Below are 25,756 nucleotides of genomic sequence, written 5' to 3' on the forward strand. Positions count from 1 at the left end.
CACACTGGACCTTTAAGGTGAAAATCCACCGTGAAACTTCCAAATAATGAAGCACTGAGGTTGTCAAATGAGCCAAAATCAATGTGCTCTTTGAGAACGTGATGAAAGTGTTGATTTTCTCGCTTATCTTTTAACACGTGTGACAAACTTCAGGAAATCTTTAATTGAAGTGTTAAATTCACAGTTCTCCTTAGCAAACTGGCATAAAGCCTCAGATGTATCATTTTGATAACATTCACGGAGATGAGTACTGTAGGTGTGATTGTCTCCACAGTGTGAAAGCACAACAGCACAATCGATGCCCAGTGCTGCATGAGTATTACCCCATTCATGATCAAGAAAATTACCTTGACTGGGATTCTTGGTATTTCCATTTAAGAGCGTCTCAACTCTGGAAGCTGCAAAGACAGAAATGCGTTAATGATTAATTTAAATGGGAGCAAATGTGAAGACTTCAAAACCCCAAAATGTGTCCTTGGTAATACTATTGATTTTAGCATACAAAACATGCATCTAAATCAGCCCATTTGGTTGAAAGAGAAACAAACAAGCAAATCATTCTTATTTTGTTATCATATATTTTATTTTGTTATTTCTTGATACAGACTAAACAGTGGCAGTGGCTTACTTACTCAGCTCCCTGTGTGTATTCAGCTCAGTCCTCAACTCCGCAGAGGATTCTGTGAGGGAAGGTTCTTGTTCACTGCTGCCCTCTGCTGACTACAAATACAGAAACAAATAAATAAGAGAATCTCAGAATCCCCAGCAACATACCAGGAACACAGTGAGATAGAAAATGGTAGCAATGAAAAAACACACACACACACACACACACACACACAGTCCTTCAAGCAGCCATTGTGAAAGGAAAAGCCATGTCAGAGGTGAGTATTCATTATGTAATAAAACCATCATCTCTCCGTCTGAAAATACCATGATTTATAAAGGCAGATATAATGAGGCATTTCCACCTATTCTAAAGATTTAAGACCAAAGAAAAGGTCTTTCTCACCAATATTTCCCCTAGCTCTTTCCTGGTCCTGATGAATGCGTCCAACGATTGCTCCAGTTTAGAGCGCAGGGAGTCCAATCTGGACAAAGCAAAAGAGGAAGGGGGTTACAATGATGCTGTAAGAATGCACTACTGAATAAATGACTGGCTGCAATATTAAAACCTAAAAAAAGGCCTATACATTATTTTTATGCTCACTAGCCATATATAGGTTTGTTAATAAAGGGAATGAATGGGATAAACCTGAAAAAAGAATACACACAGAAGGTACCCTAAAGAAAACATGAACTTAAGTTTAAACATTAACAACACATTACACATTACAAGTTAAGTTTAAACATTTGTGCTAATTTTTTTATTTTGCTCTATACTATAGCAATTTTATATTTCATTAATTTGCTATTTGTGTATAATGTGAGTGTACACCTTTCCCTCATTACATTTACTAAAATTAAAACACTACTGTGCCTCAAGTGAGCTTAATATGACTTAACCAAGTGGGTGCTATGAATCTACTGTATACTGAGCTCACCACCATAAAATTAAAAACTAATGCTTATCTTGATGGATGGGACAGACACCAAATGTCTGCGTCAGCTAAGGAAATGGTTCTTGTGTTAAGTGACTCTTATACAACTATTTTTAGTGCTATGTAAATCACTGATAATTTGGCCAATGATGTATCTCAGTCATTCCGTGTCTCCTGTCATTAAATTCTGATATGTCATTATGACCATCAGGAAAGTGTGGCAATTGAAATACGGCAACTCATAAAAATGGAGTTCTCTTTAACTCTTTATATCTGCGCTTTGGATTTATTATCACTTAACAATAAAATAAATTATAAATAACTTGTCAAAATTAAAAGAAATGTGAAAGATATATTAATTTGATACTCACTTTTCCAACTCTGACTGTGGAGTGTCTCCTTCATATGTTGTGACTTCATTTTTGCCTGTTGATTAAAAAACACAACATCAAAAATGTTTCCTTCCTCCTCCCTTGACATATACATTGAAAGTCTCCTTGTGATGATCATTTACGCCTATTATTACTGCACCCCCCACCCGACCCTCCAATTTCTTTTGTGAAAAGTATGACAAATGGAAAACAGCTCAAGTAGTACAACAGCATAAAAGGAGGTAACACTCGTAACCTGAGCAACAATACACCAATATCCCAGCTGTCCTGCTTGTGCATGATTCTAGAATGATACTTCTATAACCTCATGATGTCCCTCAGACCACAGCAATCAGGCTTTACACTGGGTCACTATAGAATGTCTTGATCCATCCAAGGTTTTTATACTGTAGTATAAAGCTTTTTTTATCAAATATCTGGTTGATTGAGTTCAAAATACTGACTGTTTCAAATCAAAACTTCTCAATTGTTGACAAACGTGTCCTTCAAGGGTCAATTACAGGCCATCAGCTATTTATTCTGTGCCTGAATAATTTTAACCTTCTAAGTATTGCTACTCTCATATTTAATCTGAGTTACTCAGGGGAGAGTTCATCACGAGAGGATGTTCTCATTTAGAGGATCACCTTGATGACACTCACAGCTGGAAGCTGCTGAGTACAACCCTCGCATGTTCTGCTGGCTCCTGAGCAGCTCCTGGACCACTAATGTTAAAGGCCTTGCTCAAGGACACCTCAGCGGTGCTAATGAGGAAGGGGCAAGTGCTTCTTCACTTTACTCATCCAGATTTATCCTGCCTACTTGTCTCGCCTTTAGGCCACCACTGTCCTGTTCTTTCTGATATTCTTGCTTATTTCCAAATAGATATACCAGTACTGAAGACACTGTTTTATTTACAGTATTTTGCAGCCTAGAAATAAAGATGTTAAGTAAAGAAGTGCATGAAAATTAAGACTTAAACAGTGAACTTCGTTAATCAGATAACAAATGTTACCTTGACTTGATGCTGACTCATAAAACAGGAGTAATTATTACAAAATGCCAAATTTGTCAACCAGACTTGGAAATGTAGAAAGCAATTCTCTCACAATGCAATCAGGGATGGATCTGCATACATTTGCCTTGGGTTCCCAGCTACTGTATCACACAGCATTGTGTCACCAATGTCATCATACATTAAATAATAAATCACAGTATTAGTCCATAGATGTAGAATCAACACATGCACATATGTGCGTCACCAAAGAATTAAATGTGGATGTTCTTCAAACATAGAAGACATGGGTATCTACTGATCAAGTTTGCTTTTAAATCTGTATTTACGTAGAAGAGGGACTCTGTTCATTAACTGCTTGAATCATGCAACATCGTTGCATACATACTCAGTGTGTTCAAGAGTGCTGCTATCATATTGTTCCTGGATTCCAAACTGCCCTTTAAAGAGATCGAACAGCTGGATCACCGGCCGACCATTTTAACATCGATCCTGCTTTTCATTATATCTTAATTTGAGAAAGGTGTGTGTGTGTGTGTGTGTGTGTGTGTAATTAAGTCATCCATCTGACTCCTGTTTTGAAGTGATTTGAGACCATTAACTATTCACATATAAGACCATATTCAGTTACAGAGTCTGGATAACAAAAATAAGACATTTCTTAACCTGTGCACATAAAATTCAAAATGTCATCCTGCTTCTTTCTGTAAACAATCACGGAAAACTGACAAGTCTTGTTTTCAACTCACCTGTGTGAGAACTTGCAGTACCAGTCAAAGGCGGTTGGGTTTTCAAAAGCACTGGTATTTTGGAAGGTGGATGCTGTTTAGGACATAGAGAAGACAACACATGTTAAATAATTTGACTTATTCAAGCTTTCCCAGTTCTCTTTAAGCGTTCTAAATTGAATATGAAATCCAAGTTTAATCCATGAAATCAAATACATTAATTAAACCTCTTCAAAAGACAATATATTGACTTACCTCGTTGGCGTTTTCCGCGCGCGGAGTTCCTTTGATCCTTAAAAAAAACGGTTATTCTTCTTAATTTAAGATGACACTCTTCCAATACAGTACAATATTTATACACAGAACGCTAATATTGACCACTGCAGTGACACAACAATACTGTAATTATACACTGTAAAACTAGAAACGACGACAGAACAATTCTGAAAGAAGCCTCAAATACTCACGGCATTTTAGAGTTGGTTAAATGTTTTGCAGAATATTCCAGAAATTAGTTTGCCACAAATGTATAAAAGTGGCGCCTTTGCTACAGCCAAAACAGTTCGTGTAAAACATGACTTGTCATATATATGTTTCCGGATGTCGCCTTATTACACAAAATAAACAACGCCTCATACATTTCATTTATAAACAATAAATATAAAGTAAATCAAAAATCCAATCTGCTTTTACCCTCCAGCAAACGTCGAAGAATGTCAAACACGGTGGTGCGGCAGTTCTCCACACTAGCGTTTGTTTCTTCCGTGTCCTTTTCGGTGAACACCATTTAGCTTTTGTTTACCTAGCAACAGGCAGCAGATAGCAACGGTGATAGGAGAACGTCGACAGGTCAGAGCTCCCGACGGGGTCTTGTTTTGATATTAGTACTTTGCTGCTTTCAGTCATATTTACTTATTTTAGTGTGATGAAAATGTGACATTCGAAATAAGACTATTAGTCCAGATTAACGTTAGCCGCCTGTGGTTTGTTAGCTAATGTAACGTTACCCAGACCGATATCTTCTACTAAAGATGTCTTTTCAAGAGTCACCTCGGCCTGCCGATGAAGACGAAGCTTTCTACATACAATGTAGAGCCGCTTACCTCGCTGTGTTCAGATCTAGTTTGACCAATATCGCCTCGAGACAACAGTTATGTCGTGGTAAGCTTTTTCCTGAGTACAAAATAATGGTTTTCTTGTTGAACAACTCTCGTGAAATGTGACTTGCCACTTATCAGGAAAATGGCCTTTTCTGGGTATCTTTATAAAAGGACGTTAGCTCAGAATTTGGATGAATGGAAATGATGTCTGAAACTAAAGCTCCGTTGACAGAACAATTACATACCGAATCCTGGGACACAGCCCTAAATGTTATGTTTTTAAAATACGAAATTGAGGTCAAAAACTCCAGTGTTTTTGGACCATTCAACAACAACAACAAAAAAACAACTGCTGCTTCAATTGCCACATTAGCATGTGATGGTGATATCAACTCTGATAATCCAAAAATAATTTAAACTGAAAATGATAGCACATATTTAGAGTGATTATTTCTTAGATTAGCTGTAAGATAAAGTTTTAAAATCCCCTGTTTTGCAGTTTAATGTCAAACCCACAGGCAGTGTATAACATGATTAAGGGGAGAGTTGCAGGTTAATGTTTTGCACTTGGTTTTTGTTTTTATTTTTGAAAAATACTGTAAGAAAAGATACAAATTTATGGGTTCTTGAATTTTTCTACCATTCAATCCATTTCCGATGTGTTCCAGTTCTACAGCAGGCTGGCAGAAATCCATCCCACGCCACGCTCAATAAATACTGGACCCCAAGAACGTCTAAACTGAACTTTGATGACTTCTGTGAGATTCTCAAATGTGAGAAGGAAACTGAGGAAAATGAACTGATGACCATTTTTAAAAAACTGGATGTGAACAGTGATGGATACATTGCACATAGTCAGCTGGAAAAAGTCCTTACTACTGTGAGTGGCTGAAGGAATTTTGCATCAAACATTTACAACCAATAAACTACTAACTGGTTTGATTCCACATTACTTTTTAACTAATTGCTGTTTTACATTCAGCTAACTGGATTACCTCAGAGCAAGCTCAGAAAATGATTGAAATCTGTAATTTGCTAAATTAATATGAATGAAACATTTTTAATCTTAAAGGGAGGAGAGAAAATGACCCCTGAGGAGATGAATGCCGTTTTTGCATTAGCTGACATCAACAAGGATGGCAAATTTAACTACGCAGAGGTATGTTTTTCAAATCGTAGGTCAGTTTGTCTATTTTAGTTTTAAGTTTGTTGTCTCTGTTTAGGAGGTAATGAGTTCACCTGCATCTATTCAAGAAATTCCTGCTTGATTTTCACAAAAACTGATGGAAGGGTGTAGCACGGGCCAAGAATTTAATTTAATTTTAAGACAGACATGGATCTCGTAGTGAAAAAAACAACATTTCGTAAGCTGCCGTTGGGGGATGTCAGTGCTCTTTAAGTGCCCTGCTGTCAGTTAGATATCTAGAACTGCAAATGGTAGAAAAAGACCAAAGGAGGTCGTTTAAACTTCATTGGAAGATCTTTTCATTTTTCCTTAATTACTCAGTGAATATGCATGAACCTTGGCAGATGTCTTTGCTCCCTGAGTGTTCTTCTAGACTGAATGTATATTATCTATGTTAATATTTTGAGTAGTCAGAGATAGAGCGTCAGATAAAGAACAGCTCAACTTTTACTTCAGACTGTCTTCTTTTATTCTCATACAATCAAAACAGTTCCCTTAACACTGGTGTCCTTTTGCTGTCAGTTCTGCAGATTGCTTGTGTCTACAGTCGAGCAGTGTAAGGTGGCTGCTTTGGAAAGGCTTGAAGCCGATGCCAAGCTTAAGAGACAGAACTTTGGCAGCCAGTCGTACAGCCCTCTAAAACCTTCCGTGTCATCAGCAGCAGCAGCAGTCCAAGCAGCGACTTCACCTCAGCCTCCAGAAGCAACACGAACAGACTCAGACACTACGCTCAAGAAAGGTGCTACCTTAGTAATGTTGACTATTCTAGAATTGCTGCAGTCAAGTGATGTTTTAACTAAAACCTGTTCATGTGAACCTACCATGGCTGTTTAGATTTGTTGATGCCTAACCATACACCCCTCAGCAATTAGTTTTCATGAATGTAATAGCTCTGTTATTGATTGATTTTCACTGCCCAATGACAAATAGCCTCATTAAGACAGTCCATTCATCAGAATAGCCACACAATTAGAGTTGCTTGTTTGGAGGGAGGAGACTGTGAAGCGATGTGATTTGGGTAATCATTTCTGCCATTAAGAGATTGACAAAAGCTCTATCAACCAGCGGGAAAATGCTGGCTTTGGAAGGAGAGCTCCTGCCAAAAAAAAAAAAAAGATGTGTTTTCATAGTTTAAACAATCTAAAACAGACACTAAGTCCAGCTTCACACCTCAGCTATTGAGTTTTTGGGGTAAAATACTGCACCTTGAGCCCGTTAGAACCATCATGTTGAGGAGAACGGTGGTCCTGGATGAGCGAGCATAGGACAGGCCCACAGTGGGAAGATAGATGGGGTTGATTTAAGTGGTCAGTCTATGTTCATGTTATTGATCTGGAGGATACCACCACCGCTCACTGGGGAGATGATGAGGGATTTGACGGTGGTCGAGAGGAGGGCCAAGTCGACCGCCGCTGCAAAAACAAATGAGTTCCCACATAGTAGTCGGGATTATCACATTATTGTGCCTCTCCCATGTTATTGATTTATACCTGTTACATTTTAATAAGGAGCTGACATGAGACGTTGCGTGGTCACACGTATTGAACAGGCTTTTCTTAGAGCTCAAAAACAGTTTTGACAGCTCATTTGAACTGAAATTTGTCAGTATAAAACAGTATTCTCTGGCAAAATATGATGTAATGGTACAAGAAATGCAGATGAATAATATTTTGGGTGCAACGAGTCCAATATTCACGGGTTAGTTAGACCAGTAGCTGTTATTTTCTTTCTGTGAAAATGGTCCATTAAGTTTGAGTCCTCCAAGCAGAAAAAGACTAACAGTAAACCCAGTTTGTAGGTCAAAGTTGGATCACGTTTCAGTGCATCTTTCACACAGCCGCTAAACTTTGATAATCTCGATTAAAAAAAAAAATACTGTCATCAATATAAAATAAATCCATGACAAATTCAATCACAGTGGGTCTATTTATTTCTCTAGATCAGTAATTTGCTTGTAAACTTATCACATCACTTTGCATCCTGATTTCCAGGGCATGGAAACAATCAGACCACTCATTAGGGAATTGATATTTTCTGGCTTCAATTAATTTTCAAGGAAAGCATGCTGTTATGCTATTTGCCATATAAAGTGCCTCCCTAATGAATTAAAAAGGTGGTTGAACTTGAGATCCAGCTTTCTCCGAATCCAAATGCAAAGTAGCTCATACTCACGTGAACACATGGACATTTCTCTGTTTATTATGACGTTCTGCTCTTTTCATCAATCAAGCATTCTGTTTGGTATGTTAATTCTATTAATCATAATACAATGCTTTTCTAACGTGTTTTTTATTGGTTAATATCTGTCTATGACAGTTGTTTATGCTGGTGTCTGGTATGTGTGTGTTTCAGACAGCCGGTCATCTTCTCGTCCTTCGTCAGCTCGCAGCAGACGGTCGTCCCTGTCAAACTCCATTACTATGACATCCAGCAGCACCAAGGCCAGCAAAGTGCCAGAGCCTTTAGGTTTACAGGTAACCGACCTGTCAACTAACAGTTATTTTCATGGGGTCTATTCTCTAAATTAAAAGCAATTATTTCATGATGAAAAGTGAATAAATGCTACATCCGTAAATTATCTAGGGAGAAGTTCATATGTTATGTATATGGTCCTTGTTGGATTCCTATCATTTGCTAACTTTTGCCACTCTTGTTAACCTAAAAGTAACCTTTCACTCACATGATTGAAACAGACTGATAGGGTGGACGAGTGCCTGTGACTCATGGAAAAAAAGTACAACAAATGTTGTTGTCATGATTAGCCAGCAGCCTTAGGATATTTATATTTTTAAAAGTTTAACTGATAATATTAATCGGTCAAAATTTGTTTAATTGTTACACAGTTAATCATGAACAACCTTAACCGTCGCATTGGATTATTGTCTTTGTCGTCTCAGATATGCCTTTAGACATGTGTTTCATATTTTTCATCAGTTATTCAACAAAATAGGATGTTTCATTTGAGAAATGTATGATATAAAATGTTCACTTCCAATTGCAGCCATAGTGGATGGCTGAGTTTGTTTGTTTTTTTTTCCACTTAATATCTTTTGTTGATGTTTTGGATTTTATTCATTATAATATTGTATTGTTTCACTGGGGAGGTGTGGGTTTTGCGTTCATACCACTGTAGCTGTTGTGGGCAGCTAACTGTGTGAAAGTTTGCAGTTTATGCTTATTAGCTTACATAAAACTTATTCTGTCTTACCATCACTAACATGTCAGCTTCTGTGTGCGACTCCATTAAAGACTGTCACCCAATGTTTTGATGGGTGAATTCAGCCATGGGTGGATAAACGCACACTGTATTGATCTCACACTCTTTGTTTTCACTCTTTTTGGCTTAACCTCAGCTGGTTTGCTTTATAGCAAAAGGGGGAAAAGTAAATAAATAAATAAAAAAATAACAACCCCTTGCTTCATCTCTCAGGTCCAGGCATCGTGTTGAGATTGGAAAGGGCCAGACATTGTCAAAATAAAAGAATGTGTGTCCAGAGATTACCTCTGAGCCAAGTCCTGCTTGCTATATTGGCTTTTATATTGCTACAGTCATAATTGGCCAGCAGCAGGTGGAGGGCAGGCTGTGTTTTTGTAGCTGTGTTAATGTGTGTATCTGTTTGTGGGATGTAAATGTATTTATTACATAAATGTCATATATAAATCAGAAAGTTATATAAAGAAGCTTTATTATTTTTGCATGTATTGGATAGAACTACACAAATTAGAGCTACAGTAATAATTGTTGTTTAATGTGTGTGTTTGTGGTGGGTTTAGTGACCATCTGAGTGGTAGTAAATCAGACTAGTGGCCAGAGCAGGTGACAGCATCTATATTAGTCTGCTGGCTGACCCTCTCTCAATGGGGGCATTACTTCTTATGTTTTTAAGCAGCCAACGGTGCCCAGGGCAGTTTCCCTCATTTAATATTGTCTGGACAAACCCCCGGAGTGTTATGGTTTGAACATTTATGCTTCTCACAGCCCAAGATAAATACTTTGAGAAAATAGCTTTTGTCCCAAGGAGTGACAGGCACATCTTTATGGTGCTTTCTTTGTTTACCTTGGTAATGTATTTGTCCACCGACAGGATATATGGTCTATTTCAGGCTTGCTTGGCCATCAATGTCCTCTTACCGTTATGTCCACATCAACTGTGTTTTCATTTAATGCGTCTCAGATGAGTGGAATGAAAACTTCCTTGTTTCTATGTTCTGGTTCAATTTCAAATCATTACCTAGTTTCGGCTGTGCTGCCAGACAAAGCAACAACAGGAGTTCACAATGGGAGAAACATTAGGCTTCATAAATCTTGACCGAGTACCCCTTGATAGGTTTGAAAGACCACTGGCCCAAGATTGAAGTGGTATTTATCAAAGTTAAATGGACTCAAACTCCTATCAGGTCCTAGAAGGAGATTTACCTTGGTGCTTAGCAGAGATCCAGTGGAACACATCTGCCCTCTTGTGGATCAGCAAGAGCTCAACATGTATTTTCATCCTGCAGAGCCCAAATAAAATACTGTAATGATGAATATGCCCCCTGAAGGTTGTGGCGGTAATTATCAAAATGGCAGTTACTGTTAATCAAGCGAGCAACCTCACTGCTATGATTGACTGCTTAATTCACTTTTTCATACCAAAATATTTGTCGCCTGTATCAAGATCAATCCTCCTTTTAATAAGAACTGCAAATTAGTTTAGGTTTCTGCTGAATGAATACATGCATTTTGTTGTCAAGCAGCAAACACAAGCTTTGGATTTGTCAGGACCAAACTAAACTCAACTGAAGCCACATAGATAACAAAATTACTTCAGATAGGCATAACAAGATGGCAGTGTAAAAGCAAGCAATTGGAAGTGGTTTTAACAAAGCTAAGGAATCAATATTTTTACTTTATCAACCACTCTATTATAATTTTATGCCAATGTCCTAGGCCTTTCTGTTAAACTCAAGTGTTGTTATTGTTTCAGGAGTGGTATCACAGTTACATGAAGGGCAGTTTCTATATAGAGGATGATGGAAGTATCAGCTCACTGCAGTATCAGCTCCACCTGCCCCAGACCACCAGCGTCTACCTGACCATCCAACCTTTCAGCCTCAGCCACAGACCTGGTACTGACACTAGCATAGTTTACACATCATAGATGGATAGTAAACATTTTACAGTAAAGCTTTATTTACTCTAGTGAGGTCTGTCAGTCTACAGCACAGAGCTGGCGGTTTTGCCCCTGTCAAGTCAAATTATGTAAAGCCCAGCAAGATATAAGTACAAAAATAACTATATCTTAACATTGATTTTAAAATGAAATGTTCTAATTTTATATGAAAAGATGTAATAGTATGTCAAATATCATGTAAAACAACACATGGGGGAAAAAATACATCTACAGTTAAGAAATCTCTTTTTTTTTATTCTATTCTAGTTTTTTTTTTATATTAACAATAAAGGGAAGGGGACATGAGGTACAGTAATATTGCCACTCGTGAGCGCAGAAGCTGAATCCTGTCTTTGTGTGTTATTTTCCAGAAAAACCTTCCTCCTGGATGACGGTGGACACGTCTCTTTTTGTCGTGTCAGCTGGTGAAAGCAAAGAGGACTCAATTTTAATGTGTTTCACTGAGACAAAAGACAAAGAGGTATGAATGTTTACACGCATGTGTGTTGAAAGATTTTTTTTTTTTTTTTAAACGTGATGACACATTTATCATTTTACAGAAGTGGACAAATGTAAATCAATGCATTCATGGACATCATGAAGTAATTTTCTGCTGCTAACCAACTTCAGTTCAAAACAATTGCATTTTATACACAATAAAATAGGGAAAGTGTTTTTAAAGGGGTTCCCTTCTCTTTTATTTCCACAGAAGTTTGTTTGGAAAGGAGAGCTGATTGCTGGGACGTACTACCTGCTTCCCTTCTCCACTGGCTGCAAATTAAAGAAAAGGAGCAGAAAGAGTGTTTCTAATAAACCCGTGGAGCTGGTCTACAGGACTGACACTGGGGAGCTGGACCTCACCAGGGAGCTCAGGTGGGTGCCTGAGTGATTCCTGATGTGTTGGCTGTGGCCCCCCGGTGGGCTCTGACGGTTTTGCAGCTGGACTGCAAGAGGTCATTAATCTGAAGTGAGTAGGAAGTTCTTCATTTCTGATGATGAAATGAGGTTTGCTATGACCATGAGAAGGTTATGATCAAGTATATGTTATATATTGTGTTGGCTATCCAGAAATGTTATTTATTAGTATTTCTGGTTTAGTGTCCAACAGTCAGAATAGAGGCTATTTAACAATTTTGCTGTTTCTGCGCTTGTGCACTATTTCAGATGCAGCCTCTAATGACTGTTAGTTTCACACATTTATTCAAATGGCCTGCAGCATATAAAGATAATTGTAAAAACTACAATATTTAATCCAGTATTCCATAATGGAGCATAATTTATTGTGTGCATTATTTTATGCTGTAATGGTGTTGAATTCAAATTTTCAGTTTTATTGGATTTCACATATTCTGTGTAGCTATTTTATGTCCACGCTGTACAAGTCTTATTATAAGTGGCGTTTGTAATTGCAAAATGAAGTTGTACATACACACTCATGCCAAAATGCAGGTTGTTTGCATCATCAAAGCCAAAATGATGACATTCCAAAAGTGGAAAGGGGACCTCAGTGTCACGAATGGTGCCAAAAAGTTAATGTCTCATATTTGTTGCTTTACGAACCACATGTGGATTGATTATTAATTTGCTCTGCATTGCCATTAGTCTATATTCACAAACACGCATGTACAAAACAATGTGTGTGAAATTATATGTGTTATCTGCAAATAGCGCCAACATGCAAAATGATATATTGTAGCTTAATTTGTGCCTTAAATATCCATCTGGATGACGGTCTGAGTAGCATCGACAAAGTCGGTGCTGCTTTGCTTGCATAGATGTGTGCTAGATGAAAAATCAGATAAACTGAGGCTGGCTGGCTTTAACTGGTGTTTGGCAAATCTTTGTGTTGCTACTTGTTGACCACAGGGATGTGCTGTCTGACATCTTTGAGGCGATAGACCTGGATGGGAATGGGCTGCTTAGTCTGGAGGAGTACAACTTCTTTGAGCTGAGGACCAGTGGAGAGAAGTGTGACAAGGATGCCTGGGCCGTCTGCAAAGGTAGACTATAAATTAACGTTAAATGTAATGGAACATGAATTTAAGGGATGCATCTGTTTTGACTCTTATATGATTTGGTACAGAAAACTTTGACATGAGGAAGAATCAGCTGACACGACAAGGCTTCATGGAGCTGAACCTGATGGAGGCAACAGAAAAGGATGGAGATCCTGCTGACCTGTGGGTCACCCTGGAGGCTATGGGCTACAACCAAACACTGGAGCTAGCAGAGGTCAGGTCACGCAAAACCACAATAGAAGCACACCGATTCCATCAGTTATGGTGTGACAGGGCCTCATATTGTCCTTACATGCTACAATTGACATACACATCTCAAGTACAATAGATCAAGACTTTTATCATGTAAGTTTATTTGTACTTGAACTCCTGCAACCCCCCTCCACCAGGCTTGTCCATTCCAGATAGATGTGCACTGTGAGGGCACTCAGCCGTCCATCCAACCTGTCAGTCTGGACTCTGGGACCAAGCTTCTGAACCAGGCCCTCCAGAAGTCCATCACAGCCAGGACAGGGGCCAAGCTGCTGAGAGGACAAGACAATGTCTTCATCTACACCTACCGAGGAGAACACAGGATCTCCTCCCTCATAGCCAACAAGGTAGACAGTTCACAGTTTGGCAGCATTGCAGTGAGAAACATCTCAGTCACCACCAGGGTGTGATATTCTCCAGTTGAATGAGTGGTTTAGTTTAAATTGCTCTAGATTGCTTTGCACCATCTGTGAAAATGCTCTATATGAATAACCATGAATGTTTGTTGCTACCAATCACATGAGTGTTGTCTGTTGTAAAAAGAGTACATCTGTAGCTTGTGGTCAACTATATAACGTTCACTAAAGGCTTGTCATTGTTATGCAGAGGTTGAATCCACTCTCATAGCAACAGGAGCTACTCTGAGAGAAACGCTGTGTGAGTCAATGGAACTTTGTTAGCAGTCCAGCCCAAAATCCTGAAAATGTTTAAGTTGATTTGTCAGTGGTATTTGTGTAATATTCCTTCATTGTTTTACTGCTTTACCGCAATGATAATATAGGTCTTGAATGCAGAATTCTCTTAAACTGTTTGCATCCAAGTTTACCTGCAGTTTTGTCCAAACATCAATAACTACGTGTGTGGGATGAGTCTATTATTAATCTCTTTGTCAGTTTGTCGCAGACAATTTCTCCATATTCATTTATCTCAGTCAATAAAGCTGAGCGACGCAGTGACCAATACTGTGTGTGTTTCAGTCCAACCAGAGAGTGACGGTCCATGTGAACAATGAGCAGAGCAGCAACTGCTGCAGTAGCCGAGGCATGACTGTGTTTGCAGTAGAGGTGCCAGCCAGGACCAAGATGGTATGAAGTCTTCCTCTATGATGCTTTATCTCTGTGTTGCTCTCAAATATGAAACCCAATGATTCATTTTTGGTTGAAGATAATACTTATCATTGGATAATTAATGTGACTGAATGGAATGATAATGTGGTATTTTGTAGGCTAATATATTTGCTCTCCACCAGGTGTGCCAACACGTCCTGCCCATCAGTGACAAACACGACTGGACCTACAACTGCGTGGAGACTCTTCTACCCTGCACATAAACCTGCACTCACATAATGGATTGTCTATGCTGGTGCTGCAGAACAGTGGTGGATGTATATTAACCACAAGTTTCATAAAATGAGAAAAAAACTGCAGGAACAATGAGTGCAAGGACATACAGCCTTAGTCCAGTGGCGTAAAAAGCCCAACGGGGAAAGCGCCTTATTATTTCATCTGAAAGCTGTAACTGAGGCAGCAAGGGGGGAAACTCCAGAGACAGACGAAAAGAGTGACAGTTGCTCCACTTTCCTGTTATTTTGCTGCTTTTTTTTTTTTTACAACAATTATTTCTTATATAAAATGTGATTTATTTTTGGACTCATTGAAATTCATAACATAGAATAAGATTTCTAAACATAAACTAGGGGGCACTCTTTAGCATGCATACCTCCGCCAAGACCCATGTTCTACTTAGTGAGAAATGAATGAAATGTTAGCTGTTGCTCCTGTTACTTGGAGGAACGAAATGTGAGTCTCGTTTCTTATGTAGTCACCTTGTGTATAAGCACACTCATTTGCTGAGATTCTGGAAAAAAAATCAGTGTGAAACATGAAAACTGGCTGTGAGGATGGGTTATACAAACCTCACTGCAAACAGTTTAACACCTCTCAGTCAGGATGTGATGTCACTCTCTCTCTCTGGCTTCTGAACGTTACATCAAAAACATGGCCTGTCTTGCAATGATAATGGAAATAAAAACCCCAATTTATTTATCCATACCCTGATTCTACATTGAATGGGTTCTGTCACGGCCCGAGCTCCACTTTGCCACCATGTTTCATCAATATTGCTACAGTAGTTTCTGCTTAATCCTGCCGACATCTGGAAAGACACAATCAGATTTGATGGATAAGAATATCAGATTGAGATCAAGCTGGAGCAGTTTCAGTCCGTATGAACTTTGTTGCAGACTTACTGTTAATGCAGTGTGGGCTTTGAAGATATTGGGTTAGCGATGAAATGTGTTCCCCTGCATTGCACTCAGGTCTAAACTTTATTTGCCCTTGGCCTTTCCAGCTGAGAACACTCTTGACCTTCTATTTATATCACTCAAGCCATTATTTGCCCTTTGACTTTCTCTGCTGAAACAGTAGAGCAGCTAACTAAATGTCACATAGCAAGTGAGATGTATTTAATGTCCCCAGCCCCTGTCTGCTTTTCCTTCCCCAGCACTGAAGTTTACTGTGGTAACACCCGACGGCTGGGAGCTGTTGGGCTTAAATGTGACTGTTAGCACTGCGCTAGAATAAAAAAAATCAAAAAAAAAAAAAAAACTTCATGTCACTGAACAACTTGAATAATTTTTTCTATTATTTCTCTTTGATTAAAAGTCTGTTCAGGTTAACTATCAATGGCAAAATAGTCATGAAAATTTGTTTTAAGCAGATCTTAACTGAAGAAGTTCCTCCCTCGCTCTCTCACACACGCTGATACACACACCTCGGTGCTACGATGACACGCCTGATGTTCAACTTTGGTCAGCCTATGATGATCAAACACTGTGACGCAACAGTTAAACAGCAATGTCCTGAAGTGGACTCTTTCACAACATTTACCAACAAAATTCCCTGAGGTAGAGTCATGTATCATGACATCTTTGTGAGTGTTTCTAAGGATAACATACATTTCCATTGAGCCACTAGAAAGTTGTTGTTTTTTTTCCTTCCTGGCCTGAACTTGTGATCTCGCAGTCACTGACTCCTCTTTATTTCTCGGTGCATGACACTTGACCCGAAGCGAACCAAAGTCTTTTCAAGCTTCAAATATTCTTCCTTTAGAAAGTGACTTGAATCCCGAGATGCACGTTCGACAGCAATGTCGGTTGCACCTGAGAAATAGAGGAGCAAGTTCAAACATGCAGGTTATTGTTAGTGTGCAACATCAGAGCCAGTGTAACTTGGATCATGATCTTTCTTGTGAATTTGAAGTTTAGCAATCGAGGAGGAGTTTAAATGATTCTACATAAATACTTAAAGTGAACAGGGATTTTTTTCTTATATACATAAAGGTTTCAGCATTTTCTCCAAGCAAACAAAACCTCATCCATCCTAATTATATTTTTAAATGCCTTTTGTAGAGATTTCTGGTCAGAATGTTTAACTACTGGAAGTTAGAAAATTTAAGAAATTCCAGAAAATTCAGTTTGAGAAACATTTCCATTATTACAAGGGCTTTTTCGATTCACTGATTATTTTAACTTCTGTGTGATGAATGTGTGGAATATATCTGTGTTTTACTGAAGAAAAAGATGAATTAAAATACTGTCAAACGAGGCATAAATGTGCTGCTATTCCCCTTCTTTTGTGCAAGTGCATCATTATAAATAAATACTATCGCCACTTGCCCTTTAAACCGAGAAGGCGGGTCTTGGGGGGGGAGTTGCCCGGTGTGTACGTGTGGCAGCTCCGCCACTGCAGCCGCTTCCATCGGACCAGTCTGCGGATCACACGGGGTGACTGTAGGTGCTCTCTGGGGGTCAAAATGGTGAAGGTAACGACAGTGAAGACCAAGCCATACACGGACCAGAAGCCCGGTACAAGCGGTCTTAGGAAGAGAGTGACTGTGTTCCAACAGAACCAGCACTATGCGGAAAACTTCATTCAGAGCATTATCGCTGTCATCGACCCTTCCGAGCGCCAGGCAGCCACTCTGGTGGTGGGAGGAGACGGCAGGTTTTTCATGAAGGACGCGATTCAGTTGATCGTCCAGATTGCTGCAGCCAACGGGGTCAGTAGGAGCATAAATCACCGTTCAACCATGCTGCTTTTTTTCCCCCCTGGCTAATGTTAGCTGAGAGACACCTAGCATGCCAGCTAGCAAGGTAACATCGAGCTAACTGTTAAATAACTCCTCTGTGTAAAGAACACGCAACATGTCAACACCTAATGAGTTGAGGGTGAGCAGGAACATGTTGTTCGCCTCCATGCAAGGTTGTACTGGTCCGTTCACTCGGGTTTTAACGAAGTTAGAGACGCCTTGTTACAAAATATATATATATAAAAAAACCACACAAGTTAGCTTATGTTACAGGCTCGTGCGAGTTCGCTCATTCATTTAGTATGACCCTACTTTACAAGTATTTGCTTGTCTGGTTTAACTTTTTTTTTTTTAATCAATGCAAAAGCTACTGGACACCGTAACAGACGGTGGATTCTCCCCTATGTGTCCAAAATAACAAGTGTCATCATGGGCGATCGGGTGACCCTCTTTGATAAAGTGCATGCGGGTCCACTTGCATGTCGGACGTTACCTTTGACCTTTTACATGCTACGGTAGCTCATCTGTCATGGCTAGCATAACGTCCAAACGCTGTAACGAGGGTTTCTAACCAATATGCCCTCCGTTACACTACGGTACTAATGAGGGAGAACAGGCTCGGCTGTTGTTTCGTAACGAGACCTGGTGAGCTGCCACTGGCGGGCGGCCTCCTCTGATGAGACGGGTCCTGCTGAGGGGGGCGTGACGTGGACGTGCAGCCAGTCACGTTGCTCTGCATCCGTCCAAGGCCCACATGAAGACAGTCATTGTCAGGTGGAGAAATTAAATACTTTGCTTATGTTTACTCGACTTAAAATGAGGCAGTTGAATGTCAAGATAAGACCTCCTTTTTTATGATTCCAACTGTTTATTTCCGGTGTAACCACAGCAAAGGGAACAGTGGTTAAATAGAGCAGAAAAAGTCATAAATAAGAAATCTAAAACCCCAGGTATACATACAAGACAAGGAGCAATATTTTGTAGCATGTGGCTAAAAGAAATACCTATGTAAACCTAAGGAAATATTGAAATAGAAACAAGAGGAAGTACAAAAAATTGCAGCAATGCAAACAAAGATAGAATTTGCGAGGCTGCACATAAGGGTTAACATATTGCACTGATAAGCACAGTTGAAATGGGCTTTCTTTGGATGCTTTGGTTAACTCTGAGTTGAAGAGATTTACACACATCATTTATAGGGTTTATAAATTATGATGCATCTTCATAAAAAAATTGATTGCCTTTCCATGTCATCTAGTGGTTGCAGCTTCACAAAAGAGGAGATTTGATGCTTTTGATGATTATTATCTCTTTAGGAATGTTTCAGTGTTATAATTACTTTAACTGTGCCTGTAGAACACACAGTCGTACAATATTCAGTTTCATTCTTTCATATTTTGACTAAAAAATGGTGTCCTCATGTCTCTATGAGATGGCCTCTTTGCTCTGTTTAGCTGCTGGAAAGCAACCAGTGGTGATTGCGGGGTACATCAGTAATCGCAACAGTCTGACTTGGGTTCCTTTTGGCAATGTTAGGAAACAAGGCAGTGTGGAAATTGAATCATTGCCAAAGCTGCACAAAAAGGCACGGCTGAGCATGTTGACACACAGTAAACCACTGCATTTCAAGCTGACAGCCGTATCTGAATGTGGCATTCACAGGATTTTTAAGCCAGGGTCATCTTACCGTTGCATGCAAGTAAACTTTATGGTGTTTTACAGTTAGGCAGCAGCCTGTGGATGAGAGTAAGAGTATTAGGTTGTGGTGGGGGGGGGGGTTAAATTGGCCCCTGTGAGACTAGTTGAAAAGGAACCAGTGTGTGTGATCCAGTAACATCCAGTAGTGAATATGGAAATGTCATTCGAAGATCAGACATGTGATCCCTCCTGCAGATTGGACATCTGGTGATTGGTCAGAATGGCATCATGTCCACCCCAGCAGTCTCCTGTGTGATCCGCAAGATAAAAGCTGTGGGCGGGATCATCCTCACAGCCAGTCATAACCCTGGGGGCCCCAATGGAGACTTTGGCATCAAGTACAACATTTCTAGCGGAGGTGAGGAGAGACCCTGCTTCCACTGAGCTCTGTTTGTCAAAGGAGCTCACATGCAACTGTAGTGGTCACTACTACACACATGACCGCTGACAGGGGGTCACGCATCAAATCATCATACCCCAAACTATATTCCATCATGAGAAGACACTTGAATAGTGATGCAGCAAATGGTGCAACAGCATTTGAATATTCGTGCCCGCAGATCATATTAAGTAGAAAACATCTTTGTTCTATACAGATTCCCACATAAAACACACCATCGCCATTTTAACTGGTTTTTCAAGGAAAATGTGAAGAATGGTGGAAAAAAATAACATTCCCTCTAATATCACAAATTCTATCACAATTATGATTTGCAGCTTTTGTCTGAGAAAAACTGAGTCGCTAGGATTGTGTCATGTGAACCAGGCATTTGCCCCCACACTCTCGCTGCACTGCTAGCAACAGTAAAGTTCATCTATTTATTTCATGAGTGGTACTCTTTTGCAATTTATCCAGAATGTTGAGTCTGAATCTGGATTATCCTCAACTGTCCTCTTGAACTTTCCCCTCAGGACCTGCTCCAGAGGGCATCACAAACAAAATATTTGAGATCAGCAAAGGCCTGCAAGAGTATCACATCTGCCCAGAGCTGAAAGTGGATCTGGCAAAGATTGGCAAGCAGACCTTTGACGTGGATTCTTTCAAGCCTTTCACAGGTACGGTAGCAGCTCAACTATGACATGACGATTACCAGTGGTGGCCTCCGTTGCGTGTACAACGGCCTCGTCGATCAGCGTGTGATGAAAGTCAGTCTCCTGCTCATTTATGGCTGCATTAATGGTTCTGTTTCCTCTTTGTCTCAGTGGAGATTGTGGACTCCGTTGAGGCCTACGCTGATATGCTGAGGGACATCTTTGACTTTGCTGCACTCAAGGAACTTCTTTCTGGAGCCAGTCACATTAACGTCCGCCTGGATGCTATGCATGGAGGTAGGAAACACCACACATCTTTGTGAAATCTAGAATTGACCGCAAAAACGGAAACTCAGCCTTTGAAAAGGTCTAAATACTTGAGACACTTTCTGCAAACACGGTTGTGGGAGCGAATGTAATTTCTACATATCTTACGCTCTCCCTCCCTCCAGTGGTTGGTCCTTATGTGAAGAAGATAGTCTGTGAAGAGCTGGGGTCTCCCGCCAACTCAGCTGTCAACTGTGTCCCGCAGGAGGACTTTGGAGGCCACCACCCCGACCCCAACTTGACTTACGCTGCAGACCTGGTCAGCACCATGAAAGGGGGAGAATATGACTTCGGAGCCGCCTTTGATGGTGATGGTGTAAGTCAACTCTTCTGTCTCTCGGGGAAGATGATCTAACAGCTGGTTAATCAGAAGTTATTGGGAAAGGTGTCAGAAATGTGTTGACGTGGTATATGATGTCTGCACCTATAAAATAGTTTAAATTGTCCTTCGTTTATTAACTGACTAAGTTTGGCAAAACTCTTATTGTGGTCAGTGAATGTTCTGAATTAGTTGTACTTTTCTAGCATTTACATCCTGACACTGGTCTTTCTGTCTATCCGTGCTCCCCATGTCCCGTCTCCAGGACCGTAACATGGTGCTCGGTAAACACGGATTTTTCGTGAACCCTTCAGACTCGGTGGCTGTTATTGCTGCCAATATTACCAGCATCCCATACTTCCAGAAGACCGGTGTCAAGGGACTTGCCCGCAGTATGCCCACCAGTGGAGCCCTGGACAAGTAAATTCCACACAACAGCAAGTTCATTGTTTGTCTTTATTTATGAACTGGACAAACAAAAACGAAGACTCAGTCACTCTCCACACTATTTTTTCTTCTCATGCAGTTATTTGTGTGTGTTCTAGTGTGGCTAAAGCTCTGCAGATGCAGCTGTACGAGACTCCCACTGGCTGGAAGTTCTTTGGAAATCTGATGGATGCTGGCAAACTGTCACTGTGTGGAGAGGAAAGCTTCGGCACTGGTGAGTGAAAGTGCTCAAATTTATAACCACAGGATTCCAGTGAACGAGGCAGCGCCCCTCACTCACTCCTATGTCTGTCTCTCTCTCTCTCTCTCCCTCCCTCCCCCCTAACAAACCAGGCTCAGATCATATCCGTGAGAAGGACGGCCTGTGGGCAGTACTGGCATGGTTGTCAATCCTAGCCAATAGGAAGCAGAGCGTGGAAGATATCATGAAGGATCATTGGCAAAAGTTTGGCCGAAACTTCTTCACCAGGTCAGCCATGATCAAAATTTATATATGTTCTTTATAAATGTAATTAAACATTTCTGAAATGAGAAAAATTAGGAAGTATTCGTTTGTAAAAGTACACAATTTGAAACAGTTGTGAGAATACTCTTAGGGGTGGTGTATGTTGGTGAAATGTACTACTCTACCACCACCTAGTGGCAATTACCTTTCTTACTTGGTCATTATTACCAGATTCACAACTTGTCTTGTTGTTCTACAAAATCAGAGGAAATTAATTATAATAATAATAATAATAATGATTTAATCTTTCATTCAGATACGACTATGAGGAAGTCGACTCTGACGCTGCCAACAAAATGATCAAGGATCTGGAGACGGTAATGTTCAACCCATCCTTTGTAGGAAAGAAGTTCTCGTCGGGTGATAAGACATATGAGGTGGCCGTCTCGGACAACTTTGCCTACACAGATCCGGTGGATGGAAGTGTTTCTAAGAACCAGGTCAGGAATCTTCAAGGCAGAACTCATTCACTCACTCCCTCGGTTATCCCTCCTCCTGCAGATGTAGTACTCCGAATGTCACCACCTCGTTCAAAATGTCAGCTAGAGTGCATGCGTTTTGTTGGCTGCAAGTACAAGAAAGATACAACAACATATTCAGTGATAATGTACCTGTACCTCGTTTGTGACTGTCTTAGAGAAACACCCTTGACAACTTTTTCAGTAAGAAACATTGTTGTAGTGCCGTTAAGTTCTACGTAACACAAGCTCTCAAGTAGCAGCTGAGCTGAGTTTTTGTCGTTCCTCATTTTGTTTTGCTTTCAGAAGCGCTGCGTAGACATGATGAATCTGCTGGCTGATTTGCTTGTGTGTCATATCTTAGAGAGGCATCAGAATTACATTTCAAATGACAGCACAGTCAGTTAAAAAATGCAAAGTAACTGCTTTAACATTATGTGTTCAGTTCAGACATACTGAATTCATGATATATTATTCCTAGAATAATTCAGGGCCAACAAATGACATGTTATTGCTCCATGTGCTTTCCTGTTATTGTACGTTTCCATTTGTCTTCTTCTCTCATCCGTCTTTCTGTTTTGTTTTTTTCTCTCAGGGCCTCAGGATTATCTTCTCAGATGGCTCTAGGATTATTTTCCGTCTCAGTGGTACAGGCAGCGCTGGAGCAACCATCAGGCTCTACATAGACAGCTATGAGAAGGACCCCCAGAAGATTTACCAGGACCCCCAGGTCAGAACTATGAGGAGTAATCTTGCCTAGTTAGATCCACTGAGAGAAAAAGTAGACAATGAATTTATCATAAAGGAAAATAACGTTTCAGGGGACCATGAATCTCATGGATATTTTTGTACGTGAAGTATTGCAGGAAAAGAAAATGAAGGATTTTAATATAGTTTGTCACCCCGTCATCCTCTGAGGTTTTAGCAGCCTTCGGTTCGTGCTCATGGGCCCCAACCTCCGCCCCTCCCGGGCTGTCTGGAATGATCAGTAATCTGCAGTTTAGCCAGTTCGGGTGGAGCTCTCCACAACAACTTCCCCAACTATTATTCAGTGTGGGAGATGATGGAGATGTTTGGCCAAGTCGTGACTTATGGCAGTTTATCTGGGCCAGTATGAAAGGAGAGAAACGTAGCACAAGGGAAAAATAAAGAGTGAGGGTTCCAATACACACCTCATAAATTTGTCGTGACCAGTGTAGACAGGGAAGTGATTTACAACAAGAAAGACAAGACAGGAAAAAGTGAATAAAAGTCCTTAATTCTGTTTGATGCATACACATCATGAATGAGTAGATAATTGGAAACATACTGTTCCAGTATCTTAACCTGATGGACAAACGGCCGGTGGGTTCATGGTTCAGCTGGCTGATTGTGTGTAAGTTTGATCTGTACGCCCAGCTGGTTTGAGCAAAGTTTGAAGAGGAAGTTTCGCACATGAACTACTTAACATTTCTGACAAGGTTCATTCTGAAAGAAATCCATTCTGTTTATTAATGTGTAATCAGAATCAGCGTCATTGTGCAAGTATGTGTACACGCGCGCGCACACACACACACACACACACTGAGGAAATTTGACTCTATTTTTCATTGCTCTCCACATACTTACATAGTGTAGAGACACAGATAAAACAAAGCTGAATGAGGGTATACAAAGATTTAACTATGCATACATATTGCAGGTATATAGAGGGAAAAAAACAAATTTAAAAGGCAGTTGTTGACTGTTGCCTTAAACATGGAACAATTCACAGTTTGATAATGAAGCTAGTCACATTATGGTTTAGCCAGAGGGCAGAGCTCTCTAGCAGCGGGTCAGTCTTTGTTCCTGCTCTCACCCTGGGTCATCAATTATGACTGGAACTCCAGCATAACATTTTCAAATGTTTAACGATGTCCAACCAGCAGTCCAAACCTGCAAATCCTGACATTGGAGATGCTGGAACCAGAGAAGTTTCCATCAACAAATCATTTTAGCTCGAACAGTAATAAAAGCTGTATTTTAGAAGACCTTCCTTCAGTCCTCAACTCCGGTACAGTCTTCCAACCATATATTCTTTTACCTGTCAAGAGGGAGAGTTGGCTTCGTATTTGTCAGCTGCAAATCAACATCTCGATGTGTGACTGACGACAGCATCGTTTGTTGAAGAAGTCATGTATTGTTTTTGTTGGTGTGTTATGTCTGTGTGCAGGTCATGCTGGCTCCACTGGTCGACATCGCCCTGAAGGTCTCGCAACTCCAAGAGAAGACTGGCCGCACTGGTCCCACTGTGATCACATGATTCCCCTGTCACACAGTCTCTGCCCTCGGGGATGAAGCTGCCCTAAATTGCTCTCTTGACTTCTGGTACTGGCCCTCCTCAGAACAGATCCAGATAAAACACAGGAGTGTAAGATGCAAGAAAATACATGAGCTCACAAATTTATCAGTGCACCGTCAATGTCAGTCCTTTTATTTATCTTGAAAAAAGGGAGAAAATCTGCTGAAGCTGCTATCAAGTGACCCTTGGAGCTCTAAAACAGTTGAGAATTACAAGTGAACTATCCTCACAACAGAAGGGATCAAATAAAGGAATGCATTTTAACAACATGTTAAGTCTGAAATGTATTGAAAGGGTTTAAATTGAATTTGTGTTGTGTAATTTCTTCACACTCACTACTGTGTCATTGTCCAGATCTGGATTACCTCAGCATTAAATGGAGCTAAAATTACTAAATGAAGCAATTTTGGTGGCAATTTCACCCCCCCCCCCCCCCCCCCCCACACACACACACACCCCTTACCCTCACCCTAACCTCACCAACCCCCCAGCTGCCATGGTGCCTTTCCTCTCCCTGTAACCTCTTAGCCTGAACCATGAAACCACTGATAACCTGAACGAACACATCCACCATTAATAAAACATTTACAACAACAATCTTTTTCACCTCATTTAATGACGCGTAATATTTTGTTCATATTGAGCTGCACAATCACAAGGCTTGATTTTGCTCGTGTAGCTGTTCAGGTAAACCATAATAACCTTAACAGCCCTGGGTTTAAGAAAAAACAAAACCGTACTCACTAGAGATTAGAGCATTCATAATTTATTTCCAAATTATTCCTACTAAACACAAAGATCCCACCGAGTCAGCCAAGATGTAGCACGAGCTTCCAGGAGAAATAAATGTTTCAAAAAATGTCAGAATCTCTCCAAAGACATTCTTGAGTCGAGCAGAAAAGAATAAAGTGATGAGATCTCCTGCTGGTGTAATGAGAGGGTCAGCGGAACCCTGTTTCAGGATTGGGGGGGGTGATTTTGAAACTGATTTTTACTTGGGAGGAATTTGGCTTCACAAGGGGAATGAGTGACAGATATCTGAAGTAACCTGGATTATTTGAGACTCCACAGGTACGTGATTGGTGTCAACTTTCCCCCCTCCTTGTATATCTACACGGAAATTGGCTACAATTTAGTTAATCGGCGCCAGGGTGGAAAGTCAGGTGCTCCAGGAACGTGCCTGGTTCCTCTCTCTGA

At 40.3% G+C, this 25,756-nt stretch overlaps 3 protein-coding genes across 11 annotated transcripts in view; 2 read left to right on the forward strand and 1 right to left on the reverse strand.

The window, feature by feature from the left end:
• itgb3bp (integrin subunit beta 3 binding protein) overlaps positions 1-4,241 on the reverse strand; it is a 38,538-nt gene extending 34,297 nt beyond the window's left edge. For all 5 annotated transcript variants that reach the window (XM_086225354.1, XM_086225358.1, XM_086225357.1 and 2 more), the window contains exons 1-7: positions 4,123-4,241; positions 3,911-3,947; positions 3,677-3,749; positions 1,913-1,967; positions 1,013-1,091; positions 633-720; positions 348-398 (exon numbers count right to left, since the gene is read on the reverse strand). In XM_086225354.1, coding sequence (XP_086081480.1) covers positions 348-398; positions 633-720; positions 1,013-1,091; positions 1,913-1,967; positions 3,677-3,749; positions 3,911-3,947; positions 4,123-4,127 — 388 coding nt within the window. In that variant the 5' untranslated portion in view covers positions 4,128-4,241. The remainder of the gene's footprint in view (positions 1-347; positions 399-632; positions 721-1,012; positions 1,092-1,912; positions 1,968-3,676; positions 3,750-3,910; positions 3,948-4,122) is intronic.
• A 136-nt stretch (positions 4,242-4,377) lies between these two features.
• efcab7 (EF-hand calcium binding domain 7) lies at positions 4,378-16,983 on the forward strand. Of its 5 annotated transcripts, none has more exons than XM_086225348.1 (14): positions 4,378-4,504; positions 4,687-4,816; positions 5,424-5,635; positions 5,828-5,914; positions 6,464-6,680; positions 8,294-8,415; positions 10,909-11,050; positions 11,466-11,575; positions 11,804-11,967; positions 12,961-13,094; positions 13,178-13,326; positions 13,502-13,711; positions 14,342-14,449; positions 14,614-16,982. In XM_086225348.1, the coding sequence occupies exons 2-14, from the start codon at positions 4,687-4,689 to the stop codon at positions 14,692-14,694; spliced, it is 1,866 nt and encodes a 621-aa protein (XP_086081474.1). In that variant the 5' UTR covers positions 4,378-4,504; the 3' UTR covers positions 14,695-16,982. The 5 variants fall into 5 exon arrangements, with proteins under 5 accessions (XP_086081474.1, XP_086081475.1, XP_086081476.1 ...); XM_086225349.1 differs by having other exon boundaries at positions 4,464-4,816; positions 6,464-6,497; positions 6,600-6,680; positions 14,614-16,983; XM_086225350.1 differs by having other exon boundaries at positions 4,464-4,816; positions 6,464-6,497; positions 6,603-6,680; positions 14,614-16,983.
• Positions 16,984-17,079: 96 nt separating this feature from the next.
• pgm1 (phosphoglucomutase 1) lies at positions 17,080-24,783 on the forward strand. Its single transcript, XM_086225352.1, has 11 exons — positions 17,080-17,423; positions 19,347-19,509; positions 20,064-20,207; positions 20,355-20,480; positions 20,636-20,826; positions 21,095-21,249; positions 21,375-21,490; positions 21,610-21,745; positions 22,038-22,221; positions 22,835-22,969; positions 24,431-24,783. The coding sequence occupies exons 1-11, from the start codon at positions 17,178-17,180 to the stop codon at positions 24,518-24,520; spliced, it is 1,686 nt and encodes a 561-aa protein (XP_086081478.1). The 5' UTR covers positions 17,080-17,177; the 3' UTR covers positions 24,521-24,783.
• Positions 24,784-25,756: the final 973 nt, after the last annotated feature.

Source organism: Aulostomus chinensis, chromosome 14 (genome assembly GCF_037954235.1).
Source record: "Aulostomus chinensis isolate RoL2024-O1b breed Wild chromosome 14, RoL_Achi_v1.0, whole genome shotgun sequence".
Taxonomy (NCBI): domain Eukaryota; kingdom Metazoa; phylum Chordata; class Actinopteri; order Syngnathiformes; family Aulostomidae; genus Aulostomus; species Aulostomus chinensis.